We start from the raw sequence: 15,253 nt of genomic DNA on the forward strand, positions 1-15,253 counted from the left end.
GCCCCCGGGACATTTTTCAGGATTAACCGCAAGGTTGTTCTTTTAAGGAGGCCCAAAATGGTTCCCGAAGTTGGGGGGGGAAGGATACCCCCTCTTCTTGGGTTTAGTCCCATGCCTCCCCCGGGATCGAATTGGGGCATTTGAGGGAGGGCCAAACCCCAAAAAAAAAACCAGTCTTACATATACAACCGCAACCTTCCATATATGCTGTGCGGTCTCCCTCGCCGGCGCCGCCGCGCTTGCAGCCATCGAGTGATGGTAGGATCCTAGCCCCGGATATACTCTCTCTCTCTCTCTCTCTCTCTCTCTCTCTCTCTCTCTCTCTGTGTGTGTGTGGGGGGGGGGGGGCTGTCTCTCTGTCTGTCTCTCTGTGTCTCTGTCTCTCTGTCAGTCAGTCAGTCTGTTAAAAAGAAAGAAAACAAGATTCCAAGGGAGGGATGTGTCAGTCTGTTACGCCAGATCGAGAAGGGAGTCGAATTCTTGTTTCGTGAATTCTTTGTCAGTTAGTGCCAGTGCGCGCCAGTCCCGTGCCCAGCGCCGTGTGGGCGCGTCAAAATTCTTTGATGGCCGACCAGCCCGATTCGTTTGGGCGGTATCGCCGTGTTGCGCTCTGCCGGCGAGCTCTGCCGGCGAGCGATGCTACGCAGGGAAGAAAAGTCATACAGGAGAAATGCACTGCCCCTGGCTGGCACACAGCTACCTGGCTGCCCTAAGCTGTCGCTGCTGCTAGTATTGCTCGCCGTCGGCGCCACTGCGACGCGGCCTCGCTTACGCGTGCAGCAGCACCAGCGGCAGCGTTGTGAGGCGCCACTCTGCCAGTGGAAGCCTGATTTGCCGCCTCCCGACCCCGACACCGTGAGCGCTCGGAGTGCGGAGACGCAGGAGCGCCTCAAAGTGCTGATTGAGGAGCTCAGCGCGCCAGTGTCGGATCAAGGTGCAGCGCCCAAGCCTTCTGCAGGCTACGCGGTCGACTACGCGAACCTGAAGCCAAAGGCTAACGTATTTGGCGCGCGTCTCGATCCAAAAGTGGCGGGCGAGACGCTCATCGGCGTCAACGCGGCGCCTGAGGAGCCGCACGAGGAGATCTTCGCGGCGGGCGTCAAGGCGATGAAGGGCGGCTACTACAAGGATGCCGTGCGTTACTTCACCCAGGCGGTGGCGGCGGCGCCTGGAGGGCTCACGGGCCGCGAGGGCGGGCAGTACTCGGTCTGGCTCGCGCAGGCGCTGCAGGCCGCGGGGCGAACAAAGGAGGCTGTCGGTGCGCCACCCCTCCTGCGCCGCGCCTCCTCGCCCCTCCCTCCTCCCCGCCTCCCTCCTCCCCGCCTCCCTCCTGCCCGCCTCCCTCCTCCCCGGCCTCCCACCTCCCTCTCCGCCGCTCTCACCGCCCGCCGCCGCACGTCTCGGCAGGCCTGCTGCAGACCTGCGAGAGCCACCCGGACAGCGACGTGCGCAAGATCTCAGAGTCGGTGCTGTACGTCCTGCGCGCGCCAGAGCTCAAGCTCGGCGAGGAGAACTTTGTTCGCATCGACTTTGCCTCCGAGGGCCCCCCCTCCGAGTGGGGCCGCTGGAAGCCAAAGCCGAGGGACCCGGACGACGAGCCGCCAGAGATGTACTCGCTCGAGTGGCGCGCGACGAGATCTAGACGAGATCTAGACGAGATGTAGCGAGATGTAGCCGAGGTGTAGCCGAGGTGTAGCCGAGGTGTGGCCGAGATGTCGCCGAGATTTCTCTCGCTCGAGTAGCGCTCGACACGCGCCGACCCGCCGCCGCAGGTACGTAGAGGAGTTCGAGAAGAGGCAGGCGCTCGGCCAGCCTGCAGAGCGCGAGGGTGCGGCCGCGGAGACGGCGCTCGTCCTGCTGGGGGCGGTCGGCGTGCTCGCCGCCCTCTCGCTGGCGTTGTAGAGGGCTGTGGGGCTGTGGTAGCGGTGGAGAGCCGAGGGGGCGGAGGGCACAGCCACAGGGGCGCGAGAGGCACAGTCACACCGGGGCCGTCGTGTGCGGTGTGCGTCGCTACCCGCCGCCCATATCTGTAAAATCTCTTTCGTGTGCACATATTCGTTTGCGGCGTGAAATGCACGGCTTTAGACGTATCGTTACACGACACGTCCCAAGGCAGCCGACACGACCCTCGCTGTGGCCTCAAACTGTTCGAGCACGGTGTGCCTGTGTGCGTGCGGCTCCACTTCTCAGAGGTAGAGGCCCTCGGGCGCGCCGGTGTGCTTCTTGTACAGCACGTAGTCCTTCGCCTTTTTGAACTCAGCCTGCGACACCTTCATCCGCCGCTCGCGCAGCGCGAGCAGGCCCGCCTCGGTGCACATCGCCTTGATGTCGGCGCCGGAGAGCTCGTCTTTGGACATGACGAACTCCTCGAGGTTGACGTCGTCTGAGAGGCTCATTTTGGAGGTGTGGATCTGGAAGATGTGCCGGCGCGTCTTCTGGTCGGGGGCGGGGAACTCGATCTTGCGGTCGATGCGGCCGGGCCGGATCAGCGCCGGGTCGAGCGACTCGATCTTGTTGGTCGCCATGATAACCTTGACGTCGACGTGCGCGTCGAAGCCGTCCAGCTGGTTGAGCAGCTCGAGCATGGTGCGCTGGATCTCGCGCTCTCCGCCCGAGGTCGAGTCGTACCGCTTGGTGCCGACCGCGTCGATCTCGTCGATGAAGACGATGGTCGGCGCGTTCTCCTCCGCGACGCGAAAGAGCTCGCGCACCTGCGGACGGGTCGCGGACGGGTCGCGGACGGGTCGCGGACGGGTCGTGGCCGTGTCCTGCTCTGCTCTGCGCAGGAGGGGGCGGCGGACCAGCTTCGGGCCGTCGCCGAGGTACTTTTGGATGAGCTCCGAGCCGGTGACGCGCAGGAAGGTCGCCGAGGTCTGGTTTGCGACCGCCTTAGCGAGGAGCGTCTTACCGGTGCCGGGCTCTCCATACAGGATCACGCCCTTGGGAGGGCGGATGCCGATGTCCTCGTACAGCTCCGGGTGGGTGAGGGGCAGCTCGACCGCCTCCTTGATCTCCTGGATCTGCGTCTCGAGGCCGCCGATGTCGGCGTACGACTCGACCGGCGCCTTGTCCACCTGGCGGGGGAGGGACGAGGAGGGGTGGGGGGAGGGAAGAGGAGGGGGTGGGGGGAGGGGGGGCAAGACTGTGAGGTGCGGGCAGTGGCAGGGAGGGGGGGGGGGGGGTGCACGCCTTCATCACGCTCACCATCGGGTCCGCCTCGTCGGCGAGCAGGCCGACGATCGAGTTGACCTTGTTGTGGGTCAGGGTTAGGGTTAGAGTTAGGGTTGGGGTTGGGGTTAGGGTTAGGGTCAGGGTTAGGTTAGGGTCAGGGTCAGGGTTAGGGTTAGGGAGGGTTAGGGTTGACCTTGTTGTGGGTCAGCAGCGAGCAGCCGGGCTCGAGCTGGTCCTTGTCGACGAAGGAGAGGATGTTGACGTAGTACTCGGGGCCGATGGAGGAGGAGATGATGGCGTGGTTGTCGTCCACCTTCGAGGGCGGGGGACGAGTCTCTCACCGAGGCGCGGCCGGGAGGCGCGCAGGGAAGGGCCGCAAAAGGGCAGCGGCGGCGGCGGCGGCGGCGGCAGCAGCAGCAGCAGCAGCAGGGCCGCGCGCACCATCTCCTCGAGCGTCGCCACCCCGAGCGGCGTGCCGCGGATGTCCTCCACCTTTGTCCGCTCCTGCTGCGCCGACTCCTCCTGCGGCTTGACCTGCGGCGACACGAGAGCAACAGTGGCCGTCGCGAAGCGGGGCCGGCAGCGAAAACGGCAAGCGGCGACAAGGGGCCGGCGGCGGAGGCGGTCGCCCGCGGGCGCGTCGGTGCCGATCCGGCTGGCGGCAGTTACTGGCGGCGGGTGGCCGACCGCGCGCCTGCTCCTGCCGCGCGACGAACTCCTCTTCCATCAAGAGGTAATCCTTGACGCGCTCGAGCTTGAGCAGCCTCAGCTTGCACTTGGTCGCCGGCACCACGGTCGGCAACCTGCTGCTCGCTGCCGGACCCGCCTTCTTGCGCTTCTTGCGCCCCACGCGAGTCGGCGCAGGAGCCTCGTACTTCTTGGCCTTCTTGGCCTTCTCCTGCTGCGCGTCGTCGCCGGCGCCCTCGCCGCGGCTCTGCTGCCCGCCCATCGCGCCTGCCGCGAGACGGGTGGCTTGCTTGTGCGCCGAGATGAGCGCGAAGCAGGTAGCGGGCGCGGGGCAAAAACGCACCCGCAGCGAGGGTGCGGCTGGTGAGCGGTGTCTGGCGCCGGAGTGGGGCGGCGTGTGTCCGATTTCTTTTTGAGAGCGCCTTCGTTGTTAATAGTAGAAACCGATAAAATATTGAGAAAAGAAACGAGGCGGGATTTAGGGACATGTGTCCCCGCCCTGCACGATCTTGGTGTGAGGGATCTTCAATCCGTCCCCTCACCCCTGGTCACTACCCGACACTGGAAGAGCAGCAAGAGTTGGGGCTGCGGCTACGCCTACGGCTGCGGCTGCGGGGCTATGGTCGCGGGAGAGCCGCTGCGCCGCGTGGGCGCGCCTACACCGCGCTTGCTCCGCTCGCCACCTCTCGCAAAGGTCCAAAGCGTCACATAGCCATCACCTCTCCTCTCCGACAAGTCCTCGTTTCGCCTATCTCGCCGTCCCTCCATGCCTGGTAGAGCTCGTCGTCATAGCCATATTGCATCACAGCCTGCTGCACTGCGTCGTGCACAACTGATTTCTTGTAGTTAGGGTTACCAGACCAACGATTTCATTCAAGAGGGGCAAAGGCGGAGGAGTGACTCCGCCCTCATCAGACATCACCTTCTCCGCCGCCTCCCAGCGCGAGCGCCTGCTGCAGCGTCCCCATCTCTGCGACGATGGAGGCGGCGGCGCGCACCATTGGCAGCGCGAGCGCCGCCCCGCTGCCCTCGCCCAGCCGCAGGCCCATGCCCAGCGCCGGCGTGGCGCCGAGCGCCTCCGCGAGCACCTCGCCGCCGCGCACTGCCGACGGCTCCTCCTGCAGCGCGGTGGCGAAGAGCAAGTGCGAGCGGCACGAGGGGCGCATTCGCACGGCGCACAGCGCGGCGACGCCGCTGATGAAGCCGTCCACCACCGCCGCCACGCCCCGCTCCTCCGCCTCGAGAAATGCGCCCGTCATCGCCGCCAGCTCGAGGCCGCCCACGCGCCGCAGCGCCTCGCGCGCGCGCGAAGCGCCGCAGAGAGGGCCGGCGGAGCGGAGGGGCTCGCTGTGCGCCTCGCACGCCCGCGCCACCGTCTCCTCCTTGTGCCTCAGCCCGCCATCGTCCAGGCCCGTGCCTCGGCCGCAGCAGTCGGCCGGCGAGGCGCCAGTCAGACTCGCGAGCAGCGCCGCCGCCGCCGTCGTGTTGCCGATCCCAACCTCGCCCACCGCAACCACCCTCGCCTGCCGCGCCGACACCTCTCCCGCCACCGCCGATCGGCCAACCTCAATCGCACGCGAGAGCTCCGCCTCGTCCATTGCGGGAGCGGTGCGAAAGTCGGCGGTGCCGCAGGCCACCTTTTGGTGCAGCACGCTGATCGAATGGTTCGCGTCGGCCCGCTGATCGCTCACGTCGCCGTCGAGGCCGACGTCGACAACCGCCAGGTGCGCTCCGGCCGTTCTCGCCAGCACCGCTGTGGCGGATATGCCAGCACAGAGCGAGCGGAAGACGGCCTGCGACACGCTGGGCGGGAAGGGCGAAAGCGACTGGTCGGCCCTCTTGACGCCGTGGTCGCCGCAGAAGACGAGAACACTCTGCGGCTCGGCCACTGGCGCCAGCGTCTGCTGGACGGTGCACAGAACGGCAGCCCACTCCTCGAGGAGGCCGAGCGATCCCGCCGGCTTCGCCTTGGCGGCGAGGGCCTCGGTCGCGCGAGTGTGCCAGTCGGCCATCACGGCAGCGGGAGCGCGGTGGTGCTCCAGAGCGCGGTGGTGCAGAAGCGATGGTACGGCCTGGTACCAGTAGTATCGGAGTTTTGCGCTATTGAAGAGGTGTGAACGTGAACAGAGTCATACGAACACCGTGGCTCGTTACGGCACGCATGGGGGGCCTCCCGGACGTATGATCCTAGTCCAATAAGTCCCACAGAGCACATTTCGATTTTTGACAGAATTAAATGCACTGCCCGGGCACGGTACTAATGGTCGTAGTTTTGTGCCGGGTGCCCTTCACGGCACCACACCGCCGCAAGACAGCCCGAGATTAGCCTAGCAGTGAGTGGGCATCTCCTGCTGGACGGCTAGGCACGAGCCAAGCACTTGGGCGGCCGTCAACCGAGTCCGAGCGGCGCCTGAGGTGGGTGCCACGGCGTCTGCACGAAGGCGTGGCAGGGTGAGGATCCAGGAGTGGTGAACGCCTCCCCGTCGGGCGCGCAGCGCGCCGGATGGTCCGCCGAGGCCGCCGCCGCCCCGGCGGCGGCGATGGGGGCGGCGGGGCCGACCCGGCCGGCGTTTGTCGGCTCCACCTACAGAAGAGCAGTCTCTGTGGGTCGACGATACTAACTCGGTAGTAACGCTGAGCGGTGCTGTGCGGCGCCGAGTCGTGCGAGAGGCGACCTCCTGAGGCTACCTGAGCTGGCAATGGATGCCACCAGGACGCACGGCTAGCAGGAGCCAGTCAGGCATGCCCTGCTGTGGAGCAGAGCCTGCTGGCGCACCGGCGATACTAACTCAGCGCGCCGCGAGAGGCGAATCTGGGCGACTTTGGAGGCGCAGTTCTCGAGCTTGCCGTCGACGATTGATGTCGGGTAAATTGTCACTGCCGTCGGGGAAGGTCTTCTCTCAGGAGGCCGAGCGCCGTGGCCTGGCTCGGCTCGCCGCGGACGGCACGAATTTATCGCGCACAAAACTCCCGAGACCTCGATACTAACAAAACTCCGATACTACGGGTACGGGCGCGCCGGCGAGAAAATAAAACAGGTAGGTCGCCATCCCTCCCTTGGGGTGTCTGTTTTCTTTCTTTCTTTTTTCTTTTCCCTCCGGGGGCCCCTCTGCGCCGGGGAGGCGTTGTTGGAGAGAACTACGACCTGGGTCGGTCTCATACTAGCACCCCACGTCGCGAGCCTTTTTTCGTACTGGGCTAATCGACCCCTGTTAAGTGACTCGTTCGCTTACCACCCACTGTGATTTTGTGTGAGCTCTGTGTCTTCCTTTGCCAACAACGTACGTACACGGGAGAGAAGAAGAGGGATCTGTGGCAAATCAGAGAGACTGGAGGCACATGGGGGACGGACGTCATTCGGTCCGACGGGCGTCCGTCGCCACCCGCCCCCGCTTATGGTGAACTTCTTCCGTCGCGGCCTGCTGGCCACCAAGAAGAAGGCGCGGGGGTCGCCAAAGGCAACTACCTCGAGGTTCTACTACTTCCCAGACAGCGCGAAGGGCAAGCTGATCGGTCGCGGCGGCGGCACGATCAAGGGCCTCTCGGCAACCTATTCAGTGACGATTGACACGGACCAGTCGGGCGTAATCGAGGTCGCTGGCGTCGAGGAGAAGATTGAGGAGTGCCGCGTCGCCATCGAGGACCTGATGAAGATGCGGGTCAGCGGCGACACGCCGTGCCGAGTCACGTTTGACCTCCAGAAGGAGCGAGACGAATCATTTCTGGGAAAGCTGCGGGCAAACCGATACAGGAGTGCCGCCCTCACCTCCTGCCCAGAAGCATCGCGGGCGCTTCCACAGGCCGGCTCCCGCTCGACCTCCCACAGGATTACAAACAAGGTTGAGCAGGAGTGCCTGCTGTTGGACCTCGAAGTCCCCGGCAGCGACAACAAGTTCTCGCACGTCACCGCCGTTGGAGCTGTCGAAGACTGCCTCAAGGCGTGCGACATGCTCGCGTCAGAGCTGGAGCTGGGAACGCTTGCGTACACGACGACGGGCGCCGGGGTTGGAGAGGCGGGCTACTCGACGCCGCCCCAGTTTGACCTCTTGACCTCGCGAGCGATAGCCAAGGCGCTCTTCTTCCCGGGCCGCGACGAGGAACCTGGCCCGTACCACCCCGACGCGGACCCGGGCGAAGAAAAGAGCCTGAGCACCCTGGCGGTCGCCCTCAAGTACCTCGACTCAGCCAACAAGAGCATCGACGTCGCGGTCTTCAACATCACCGAGGACCGGCTGACGCAGCGGCTGCTCGACGCGCACCGCCACCGCGGCGTCCGTGTCCGCGTCATCACCGACGACGAGCAGGCAAAGCAGACGGGCTCGGATGCGGCGAGACTTCGCGAGGCTGGTGTTCCGCTGGAGATGGACGCGGACTTCCGATATCACATGCACCATAAGTTTGCCTGCTTGGACGGCGCAGTGCTGCTCAACGGCAGCTTCAACTGGACGAGACAGGCGAGCGAGCACAACAACGAGAACCTAGTCATAACCAACGACTCGAGCCTCGTTGCCGCTTTCCACTCGCAGTTTGAGACGCTTTGGAAGGGATTCGAGGGCACAGGAGACGCGCAAGCCCCTGCCACCCCGCCGCCAGCCAATGCTCCGGCGCCGTCACAGGAGGAGGATACGGTGTTCACAGCATGCCCAAAATGCGGCGGTCCGATCTACGACAACCGAGAGGCCAACCAGGGACGAAAGAACCCGTGGCCGTCATTCAAGTGCAAGGACACTCGGGGCTGCCAGTGGTGCGAGTGGTGAGAGGAGTGTGGCTTAAAATGATACTCCGCCACACGTGAAAATTATTTTTAATTTTATGGTGTACCTGGGTTAGTGCCAGTGCGCGCCAGTCCCGTGCCCAGTAAAAGAAAGAAAGAAAACAGACACAACCAAAGGGAGGGATGGGAGGACGGCACGCCGCCACCACACAGGGATTTTAAGGAGAGGGGTGTGATGCTAGCCGTCGCCCACCCTAACCCTTGGCGCTTGGGCGTCTCCCTCTTTCTATCTCTCTTCGCAGTCTCTCGCCGATTCTCGCTGCAACCTTCATGCCACCTCGCGGTCGCCCCACTCTCGTCGTTCTCCCTCCTGTCGCTTCATCCTCTGTCGCGTCGCTCTCCTCTACCTCGTCCTGCTGCGCCGCCGGTGCCGAGTATCCTGAGGATAAAATTCTTTAGACGTGCCAGCCGCGCTCGCATATCTGCTCGCGACCCGACGCGCAGCTCGTGGCACACATGATCCACCTCTCGCTAGTCGCCCTCCTCTCCAGCCCGCCAGTGTGCTTCACCGCGCACGAAAAGACGACGCTGTTCTGCGAGGTGCCGCCCTCGGCCGACGGACCGGTGACGGTGTTCGACGACAGCGCTGTGGGCACACGCACACTGCACTGGCGCGCGGGCAGCGGCAAGCTTTGCACCTCGAAGTGGTGCAGCTCGTGCATCCAGCGCGGAGCGGACGCGCGCGCCGGTAGCTGCCGCTCTGCCACCGCCAGCGGCTGGACGTTGGCCCAGTCGCGCTCCAACTCGCTCCTCCGCAAGCCCGCGGCGCTGTTGCTGGGAGGCGCCGTCCTCTCGCTGCCGGTGATGGCGCTGCTGCTGTCGATGCCGGCAGCAGCGCCGAGCGTTGCGGTGGCCCGCTACTTCGCCCAGCTCGAGGCCGTCCGCGCCACCCCGACCCTCGCGCAAGGTCCGGTGCTGCGCGCCGCCGTGGCGCTGCTGCAGTTTGCAGGCGCCTGGTGGTTCCCGCTCGTGGCTGCGCTGGGCACGGCGGTCAACCTCTTCACGCTCGTCCTCACCGCAGCGACGGTCGTCCTCTACCTCGCCGCAGTGCTCGGTCGTCCCTCTCGCTGGGTGTCGACCGCCCTCGCCAACGCCGTCGGCGCCGCCGCCGGCTCCTACGCGCTGCTGCTGCTGCTGCGCTCGCACGGGGAGAGCCTGTTGGCGGACCGGTTCGGCGCGGTGCTAGCCAACCCGTCGTTCGACAAGCTCATGTCGGCGATGCAGGCGCACGGCGCGGCGGGCATGCTCGGCGTCTCTTGCTTGCCGCTCATCCTCCACCCCGTGGTCCTCTTCGGGTACGTCTCCGGGAGAAGCGACGCCGAGGCGAGGGGGCTGCCTCCTAGACGCTTCCTAGACACTTCCTAGACACTTCCTAGACGCTGAGGCGAGGAGGCTGCCTCCTCGCAGCCGCGCCCCGGTGCGAGTGTCGCGAGGCCGCGAGGCTTGCCGAGCAGGTGATCGGCCTCATCCTCGCCGGACGCACCATCAAGTACCTCCTGATGGCCTGGCTGACCAAGAACGCGCCCGGCGCTCTCCGCTTCTTCGGCATCAAGGGCGAAGCCCAAGCCCCGCCGCCTCCGCCCCCTCCCCCGCCCGCCCTCCTCTGCCTCCGACACACTCCCCTCTCCCTCGGCCACCGGACAGGCGCGCTCTTTGACTTGGCGGCGAAGGCGAAGGCGGCGTGAGCATTACCGTCGCCGCCGACGGCCTCGGCTGGGCGGAGGCATCGGCCAGCGGGCGCTGAAGGGCTGCCATCGAGAGCACTCGACTACGCGAAGGGGATGGCATATGCTGACCTGGTAGCATATGCTACGGACGGGAGGTGTTGGTGAGAGAGAGCAGACATAGGCATGCACAGGCGGTACCAGGGTGCGGTGTCGCAAGGAGTACTGTGGCGGTATCGTAAGCGTGGAGGCGTCAGCGAGGCGAACCGCGGCTCAGCGAATCAGCGCGGCTTCGGCCTTCGCCTGCCCGCCTGCTGCCCGTTAGCCGTTTGGCGCTGCCGCTGGCCCGTGGCCGCCGCGTGCGCCGCCCGGCCGAGGACGTGCCGTTGCAGGTCGACATCCGCGACACCGTCCCTTCGCCGCTTCGCGCTTGGTTCGTCCCGCTTTGACGACCTTTAATGTGATTTTGTAAAGGGGAAGGACCCTCAGAGTTGACCAGGGGTTGTGCACCAGGCCCTCCTGCTCGGCTCCAGCGAGTAGACAAGTCTTGTCATCTCACATCTGGGATAACAAAACAGAGCTGTAGATGGATCTGACCTCGGGGCCGATGTGACCAAGCGCTGGTAGCGTGGTTTTACCTCACACCCATGGTCTCACAGTGTGCCGGCAGTCACCGAGCAGTGTCGCTCACACAAGCCGCAGCACAAGTGACTGAGGGCCAATGAGGGCGAGCCCATCGCTGTGACAGCTGTGGCAGCCGCACACACAGTACTCAGTAGGGGCTGTGCCAACTGTGCAGAGCGTGTGAGCAGCAGAGGAGCTGCTCTCCAGGCTTTTGACTTCTGTCGCAAAGTCCAAAGAGCTGCATGCCACCGAAGGCGCTGTCGAGGTTCGCCGAGTGCGACACAGATTGGGGGAAGCCGCCACCGACGAGCGCAGAGCGCTGGTCAGACTCCGCTATGACGGCGGCACGCACACGAGCCGCGGGGTCGAGGGTCGTGCCGCCGACGCGCCGTAATACCTATTAGCGGCGAGGCGCGGTGGACCGTCTGGTGGCGTCTAGCGAACTGGCGAAGTGCTGTGCGTGTGCGGTCTGTTTGACTGTGTGGGTCTCTCGGGTCCCCCGCGATTTTTCCGTCAAGCGTCAAGACCCCGTCTGCCGTCATCCGTCAACTCACGGTCCTTCCCCCGTATGTGGTATGTGAATGTCTCCCGCGAATCAAACCTTTGTGCAAGCTCGCGCCTCTCTCTTATCCCTTATCCGGAGCACCGCACATGGGACCGCACTGTCCCGACTGGGACGTGAGCACGCTGGTGCGCACACAACGGGGGGGGGGGGGTCTGGCCTGGCAAGAGGAAGAGCGGCAGTGAGAGCCCCCAGCCCGCACACATGGACGCGCGCCGCGGTGTGTGCCCCATGACCGGCGCCACGTCGGGCACGTCCCCAACACGTCTAGTCTCAAGAGACGATGCCCCTCGGCTGACATCGCACATGTCTACAACATGTCCCACGCATCTCCCCATCTGCTGCGAATCACCCAGCACTGCACCTCTTTCCACACGTCGCTCGTCGTCCCCCCTGGCACGCGTCCGATCAGCGGCACGCTCGGCGAGCCAACTCCTTGCCTCGCTTACGGCGGCGTGCCGCGTGCGAGCGCCTCGATGTACCCGGACCCGTCCGGCGAGACGAGGACCTTTGCCTTCCTCGCCGACGACCCGCCGGAGCGGCGCGAGCGCCGGACTGGCGTCGCTGCGAGGGAACCGTCCGCGTTGAGGGCGATGCCTGCGCGCGGGACAGCGCACGAGGGGGAGAGTGAGAGGGCCTCGGAGGCGCGGCCTCGGCGGCAAGGCGAAGCGCGCGCCGTCGTCGCCCATTGTGAGGCGGACACGCTGCTCGCTGCCGTAGCTGTCCGCTGCCGCCGAGCCGTCCACCTCGCCGCGCAGCCGCGAGCCTGTGGGACACGTCTGGGAGGTGTCATGGACATGTCATGGACGCGTCCGCCTCGCCGCGCTGCCGCGAACCGCGGGCGGCGCGCTGTGCGGCGGCGGCGGCGGCGGCGGCGGCGGACGCCTCGGAGGAAACCTTTGCGAGGCTCGTCGCGAGAGCCGCCCCCGCGGCGACAACGAGGCCGGCGCAAGCAAGGGCGAGCAGCCGCGAGGTATCGGCGGCTGCGGCGGGGGCCGGCGCCGCCCGCCGCCGCGGCTGCACCAAGGGAGCCGTTGGGATGTTGGAGTGGTTGGCGGGGCAGCGCAGCGACGCGAGAGCCGCATCGAGCGCAGCGACGGCAGCCTTGGCTGCCGCCTCCGTCTCGAGAGCCGCCGCCGCGCGCTCCGCCGCCGCGCGCTCCGCCGCCGCGCGCTCCGCCGCCGCGCGCTCCGCCGCCGCGTGCTCCGCCGCCGCCGCGCGCTCCGCCGCCGCGCGCTCTGCCGCCGCCGCGCGCTCCGCCGCCGCCGCGCGCTCCGCCGCCGCCGCGCGCTCCGCCGCCGCCGCGCGCTCCGCCGCCGCCGCGCGCTCTGCCGCCGCGCGCTCCTCCTCCGCCGCCTGCAGCTCGCTTGCTGCCCGCGTCGACTCCACCGCCTCCTCCTCCTGCGGCTCCTGCGGCTCTTCCGGAGCATCAGTCTCGCCGACGCTGGCATCGAACAGCGCGGGCTCTGCCATCGGCGCGGCGAGGTCGTTGGCTCCGCGCGGGCCGAGCGCCGACGTGGCGCGCAAGTACGGGCGCAGCAGGTCGTTCCAGTGCACCATCGACCGGTGCGGAGCCGGCGGCTGCCGGAGGCGGACCGCCGCGAAGGCAGCGACGGCTGCGAGCAGCAGCAGCCAACGACTCGGCGCCCGCCGCCGCCGCACCGGCGTCGGGCAGAAGGAGAGCTCCTTCGCCTCGAGTGCGGGCAGAGGAGCGGCCCCGGCGCCCTCGATCGCCTCCGCCGCCGAGGGCGTCCCCTCCTTGCTTGCCGAGCCCTCCTTGCTTGCCGAGGGCGGCGCCTCCGCCTCGTAGGCAGAGGCGAGGTAGTCGGAGCTATCCGAGCGGGCCGACACGCGGGGCAGCGACTGCGGCGCGGGGGTGACGCCGACGTCGCTGCGGCGCGTCACGTACCCGCGCAAGTACTCCTCGTCCCCCTCGTCCTCCTCGTCCTCCTCGGGCAGCGGCGGCGCCTCTGCACACGGCTTGGGCTGCTCCTCCGCCCCGGCCATCGGCTGCTCGGCCATCGGAGAGAACTCGTCGGCGAGGAGTGACTCGCGCGTGCGGTACCGGCCCGCCGGCGGGCTGGCGCCTACGCTGGCGGGCGCTTGCGCCACTTCTTGCGCCACTTGCGCCACCGGCGACTCTGCCGCCGCGTCCTCCTCCACCGCCGCCGTCTCGGCGGCAGCCTCGGCGGCAGCGTCGACCGCCGCCGCCGCCGCCGCGCCCGCAGCGTCTCCGGCGACGTCGAGCATCCGGCGCAGCCGCGCGCTCACCGACTCGAGCCGCTGCAGCGCGGTCGAGTCGCGCCGGCCCGGCTCGGGCGCCGGCCTGGGCAGCGACTCCGACGGAGTCGAGGCGACGGCTGGGAGGTCGCGCGCCGCAGGCGTGGACGGCGTGTCCGGCGGGGTGGGCGGCACGGGCGGGGTGGGCGGCATGGGCGCGGCGGCCGGCGCACGCGCCTCCTGCTGCGGAGGGTCAAAGGAGAGGGCCGTGGGCGGGGGGCCGTCGCCCGCGATCCGCACTCGCACTGCGGCCGCCGCGGCGCGGGCGATGTTGCCCGAGGAGGGGGGCGTGGCGAGCGAGGAGCAGCCGAGGGCGGTGCGGCTTAGCGGGGTGGCTCCGAACCCCGGCTGCCGGCGCAGCTTTGCGGGCGACTGGCAGTCCACATTCTCAGTGACGAGCGCCGCGTCGGCCACTTTCGTCTTGGACTCGGGCGGCACCGTCGACGCGGGCCGATCGGCGGACTCGAGGTTCAGAACTGCGCCGATGTCCAAGTTGTTGTCGGTCGCTCTGCCGGGCGCTCCGGCGACCGCCTCGGCCAGCGCCGGCTCGAGCGAGCGCCGCCGGCTTGGAGTCGGTCGCTCGGGCGTCGACCGGAGCTTGTCCAGCGCAGTCGGATGCTTGGCGAGGCTGGGCGGTGTGCGCGGCAGCACCTTCGACCTGCTGCTCGCCCGCGATGCCGCGGTCTGGCGCAGGTAGCCGGGCGACGCGCGAGGCTCCACCATTCGATGCTCTGTTTGAACTCACTGTGACTCGAATTTTTGTTTTTTTACCTTTACGTCATTTTTCTTTTTTCTGAGCTCGACATTTGACGTTTCAAGACCCCGGTGTGTGTGTGTGTGTGTGTGTGTGTGTGTGTGTGTGTGTGTGTGTGTGTGTGTGTGTGTGTGTGTGTGTGTGTGTGTGTGTGTGTGGAGTGGCGGACACGAGGACGCTGCCGTCGGACGAGGGGTTGCTATCATACGCAAGCACGAGCCGTCGGTGACGCGACGGCGTCATCACCGTTGGCCAGCATAGAAGCGCGAAAACCTGCCCGTGTGTCGGATGCGTCCCCAAACTTGTAGCGCTACATCTTTGGACACACACCGGCGGGCGCTTTCGAGGCGACCGGGAGCATTTTTTCTAGCCACATGGACCTTTTTGCGGCACGATAGCTGGGCTGCAACATACGTGTACCTACACTCGACTACAGCTACGACTGCAACGGCGCGCAGCGCCGAAGAAAATTTTGGGGCTTCTCGAGCGGCGGCCGGTGTGGACGCCGTTGTTTCGCAGCTCGGTCGGGGGGGGGGGGCGCCCCTGCGTTTCCCTGCGGTCGGTCGAAAATCATTAAGTGTGCGCACTTGTAAGGGTAGATGGGCTTCCAGTATCGGACCTTCAAGACATGCGCTTTTGGCCGGGGCCTCCTCGGACACGCCGTCAAACTTGTCAATCACAAGGCTGTGAACTGGTACGGGGATGAAGCGCTTTGCTCTGCCAGTCCTCCTCCTCCT

At 66.7% G+C, this 15,253-nt stretch overlaps 5 protein-coding genes across 5 annotated transcripts; 2 read left to right on the forward strand and 3 right to left on the reverse strand.

Moving 5' to 3' along the window:
* Positions 1-636: 636 nt before the first annotated feature.
* EMIHUDRAFT_210259 (hypothetical protein) lies at positions 637-1,923 on the forward strand (the record flags this gene model as incomplete). The annotated part of the gene is made up of 3 exons (XM_005769117.1): positions 637-1,258; positions 1,408-1,555; positions 1,905-1,923. 3 exons carry the CDS (start codon positions 637-639, stop codon positions 1,921-1,923), a joined length of 789 nt encoding a protein of 262 aa, XP_005769174.1.
* A 143-nt stretch (positions 1,924-2,066) lies between these two features.
* Positions 2,067-4,233, reverse strand: EMIHUDRAFT_355962 (hypothetical protein). The gene is made up of 6 exons (XM_005769118.1): positions 3,866-4,233; positions 3,613-3,705; positions 3,365-3,484; positions 3,205-3,249; positions 2,802-3,074; positions 2,067-2,711 (listed from the first exon to the last, which is right to left on the reverse strand). The coding sequence occupies exons 1-6, from the start codon at positions 4,118-4,120 to the stop codon at positions 2,187-2,189; spliced, it is 1,311 nt and encodes a 436-aa protein (XP_005769175.1). The 5' UTR covers positions 4,121-4,233; the 3' UTR covers positions 2,067-2,186.
* A 536-nt stretch (positions 4,234-4,769) lies between these two features.
* Positions 4,770-5,870, reverse strand: EMIHUDRAFT_210261 (hypothetical protein; the record flags this gene model as incomplete). The annotated part of the gene is made up of 2 exons (XM_005769119.1): positions 4,770-5,275; positions 5,435-5,870. The coding sequence occupies 2 exons, from the start codon at positions 5,868-5,870 to the stop codon at positions 4,770-4,772; spliced, it is 942 nt and encodes a 313-aa protein (XP_005769176.1).
* A 1,383-nt stretch (positions 5,871-7,253) lies between these two features.
* On the forward strand, positions 7,254-8,615 carry EMIHUDRAFT_210262 (phospholipase D; the record flags this gene model as incomplete). The annotated part of the gene is made up of 1 exon (XM_005769120.1): positions 7,254-8,615. One exon carries the CDS (start codon positions 7,254-7,256, stop codon positions 8,613-8,615), a length of 1,362 nt encoding a protein of 453 aa, XP_005769177.1.
* Positions 8,616-11,927: 3,312 nt separating this feature from the next.
* On the reverse strand, positions 11,928-14,485 carry EMIHUDRAFT_210264 (hypothetical protein; the record flags this gene model as incomplete). Its single annotated transcript, XM_005769121.1, has 7 exons — positions 11,928-12,079; positions 12,186-12,228; positions 12,506-12,598; positions 12,872-13,373; positions 13,461-13,531; positions 13,754-13,808; positions 14,106-14,485. The coding sequence occupies 7 exons, from the start codon at positions 14,483-14,485 to the stop codon at positions 11,928-11,930; spliced, it is 1,296 nt and encodes a 431-aa protein (XP_005769178.1).
* Positions 14,486-15,253: the final 768 nt, after the last annotated feature.

Source organism: Emiliania huxleyi (assembly GCF_000372725.1).
Source record: "Emiliania huxleyi CCMP1516 unplaced genomic scaffold EMIHUscaffold_43, whole genome shotgun sequence".
Taxonomy (NCBI): domain Eukaryota; phylum Haptophyta; order Isochrysidales; family Noelaerhabdaceae; genus Emiliania; species Emiliania huxleyi.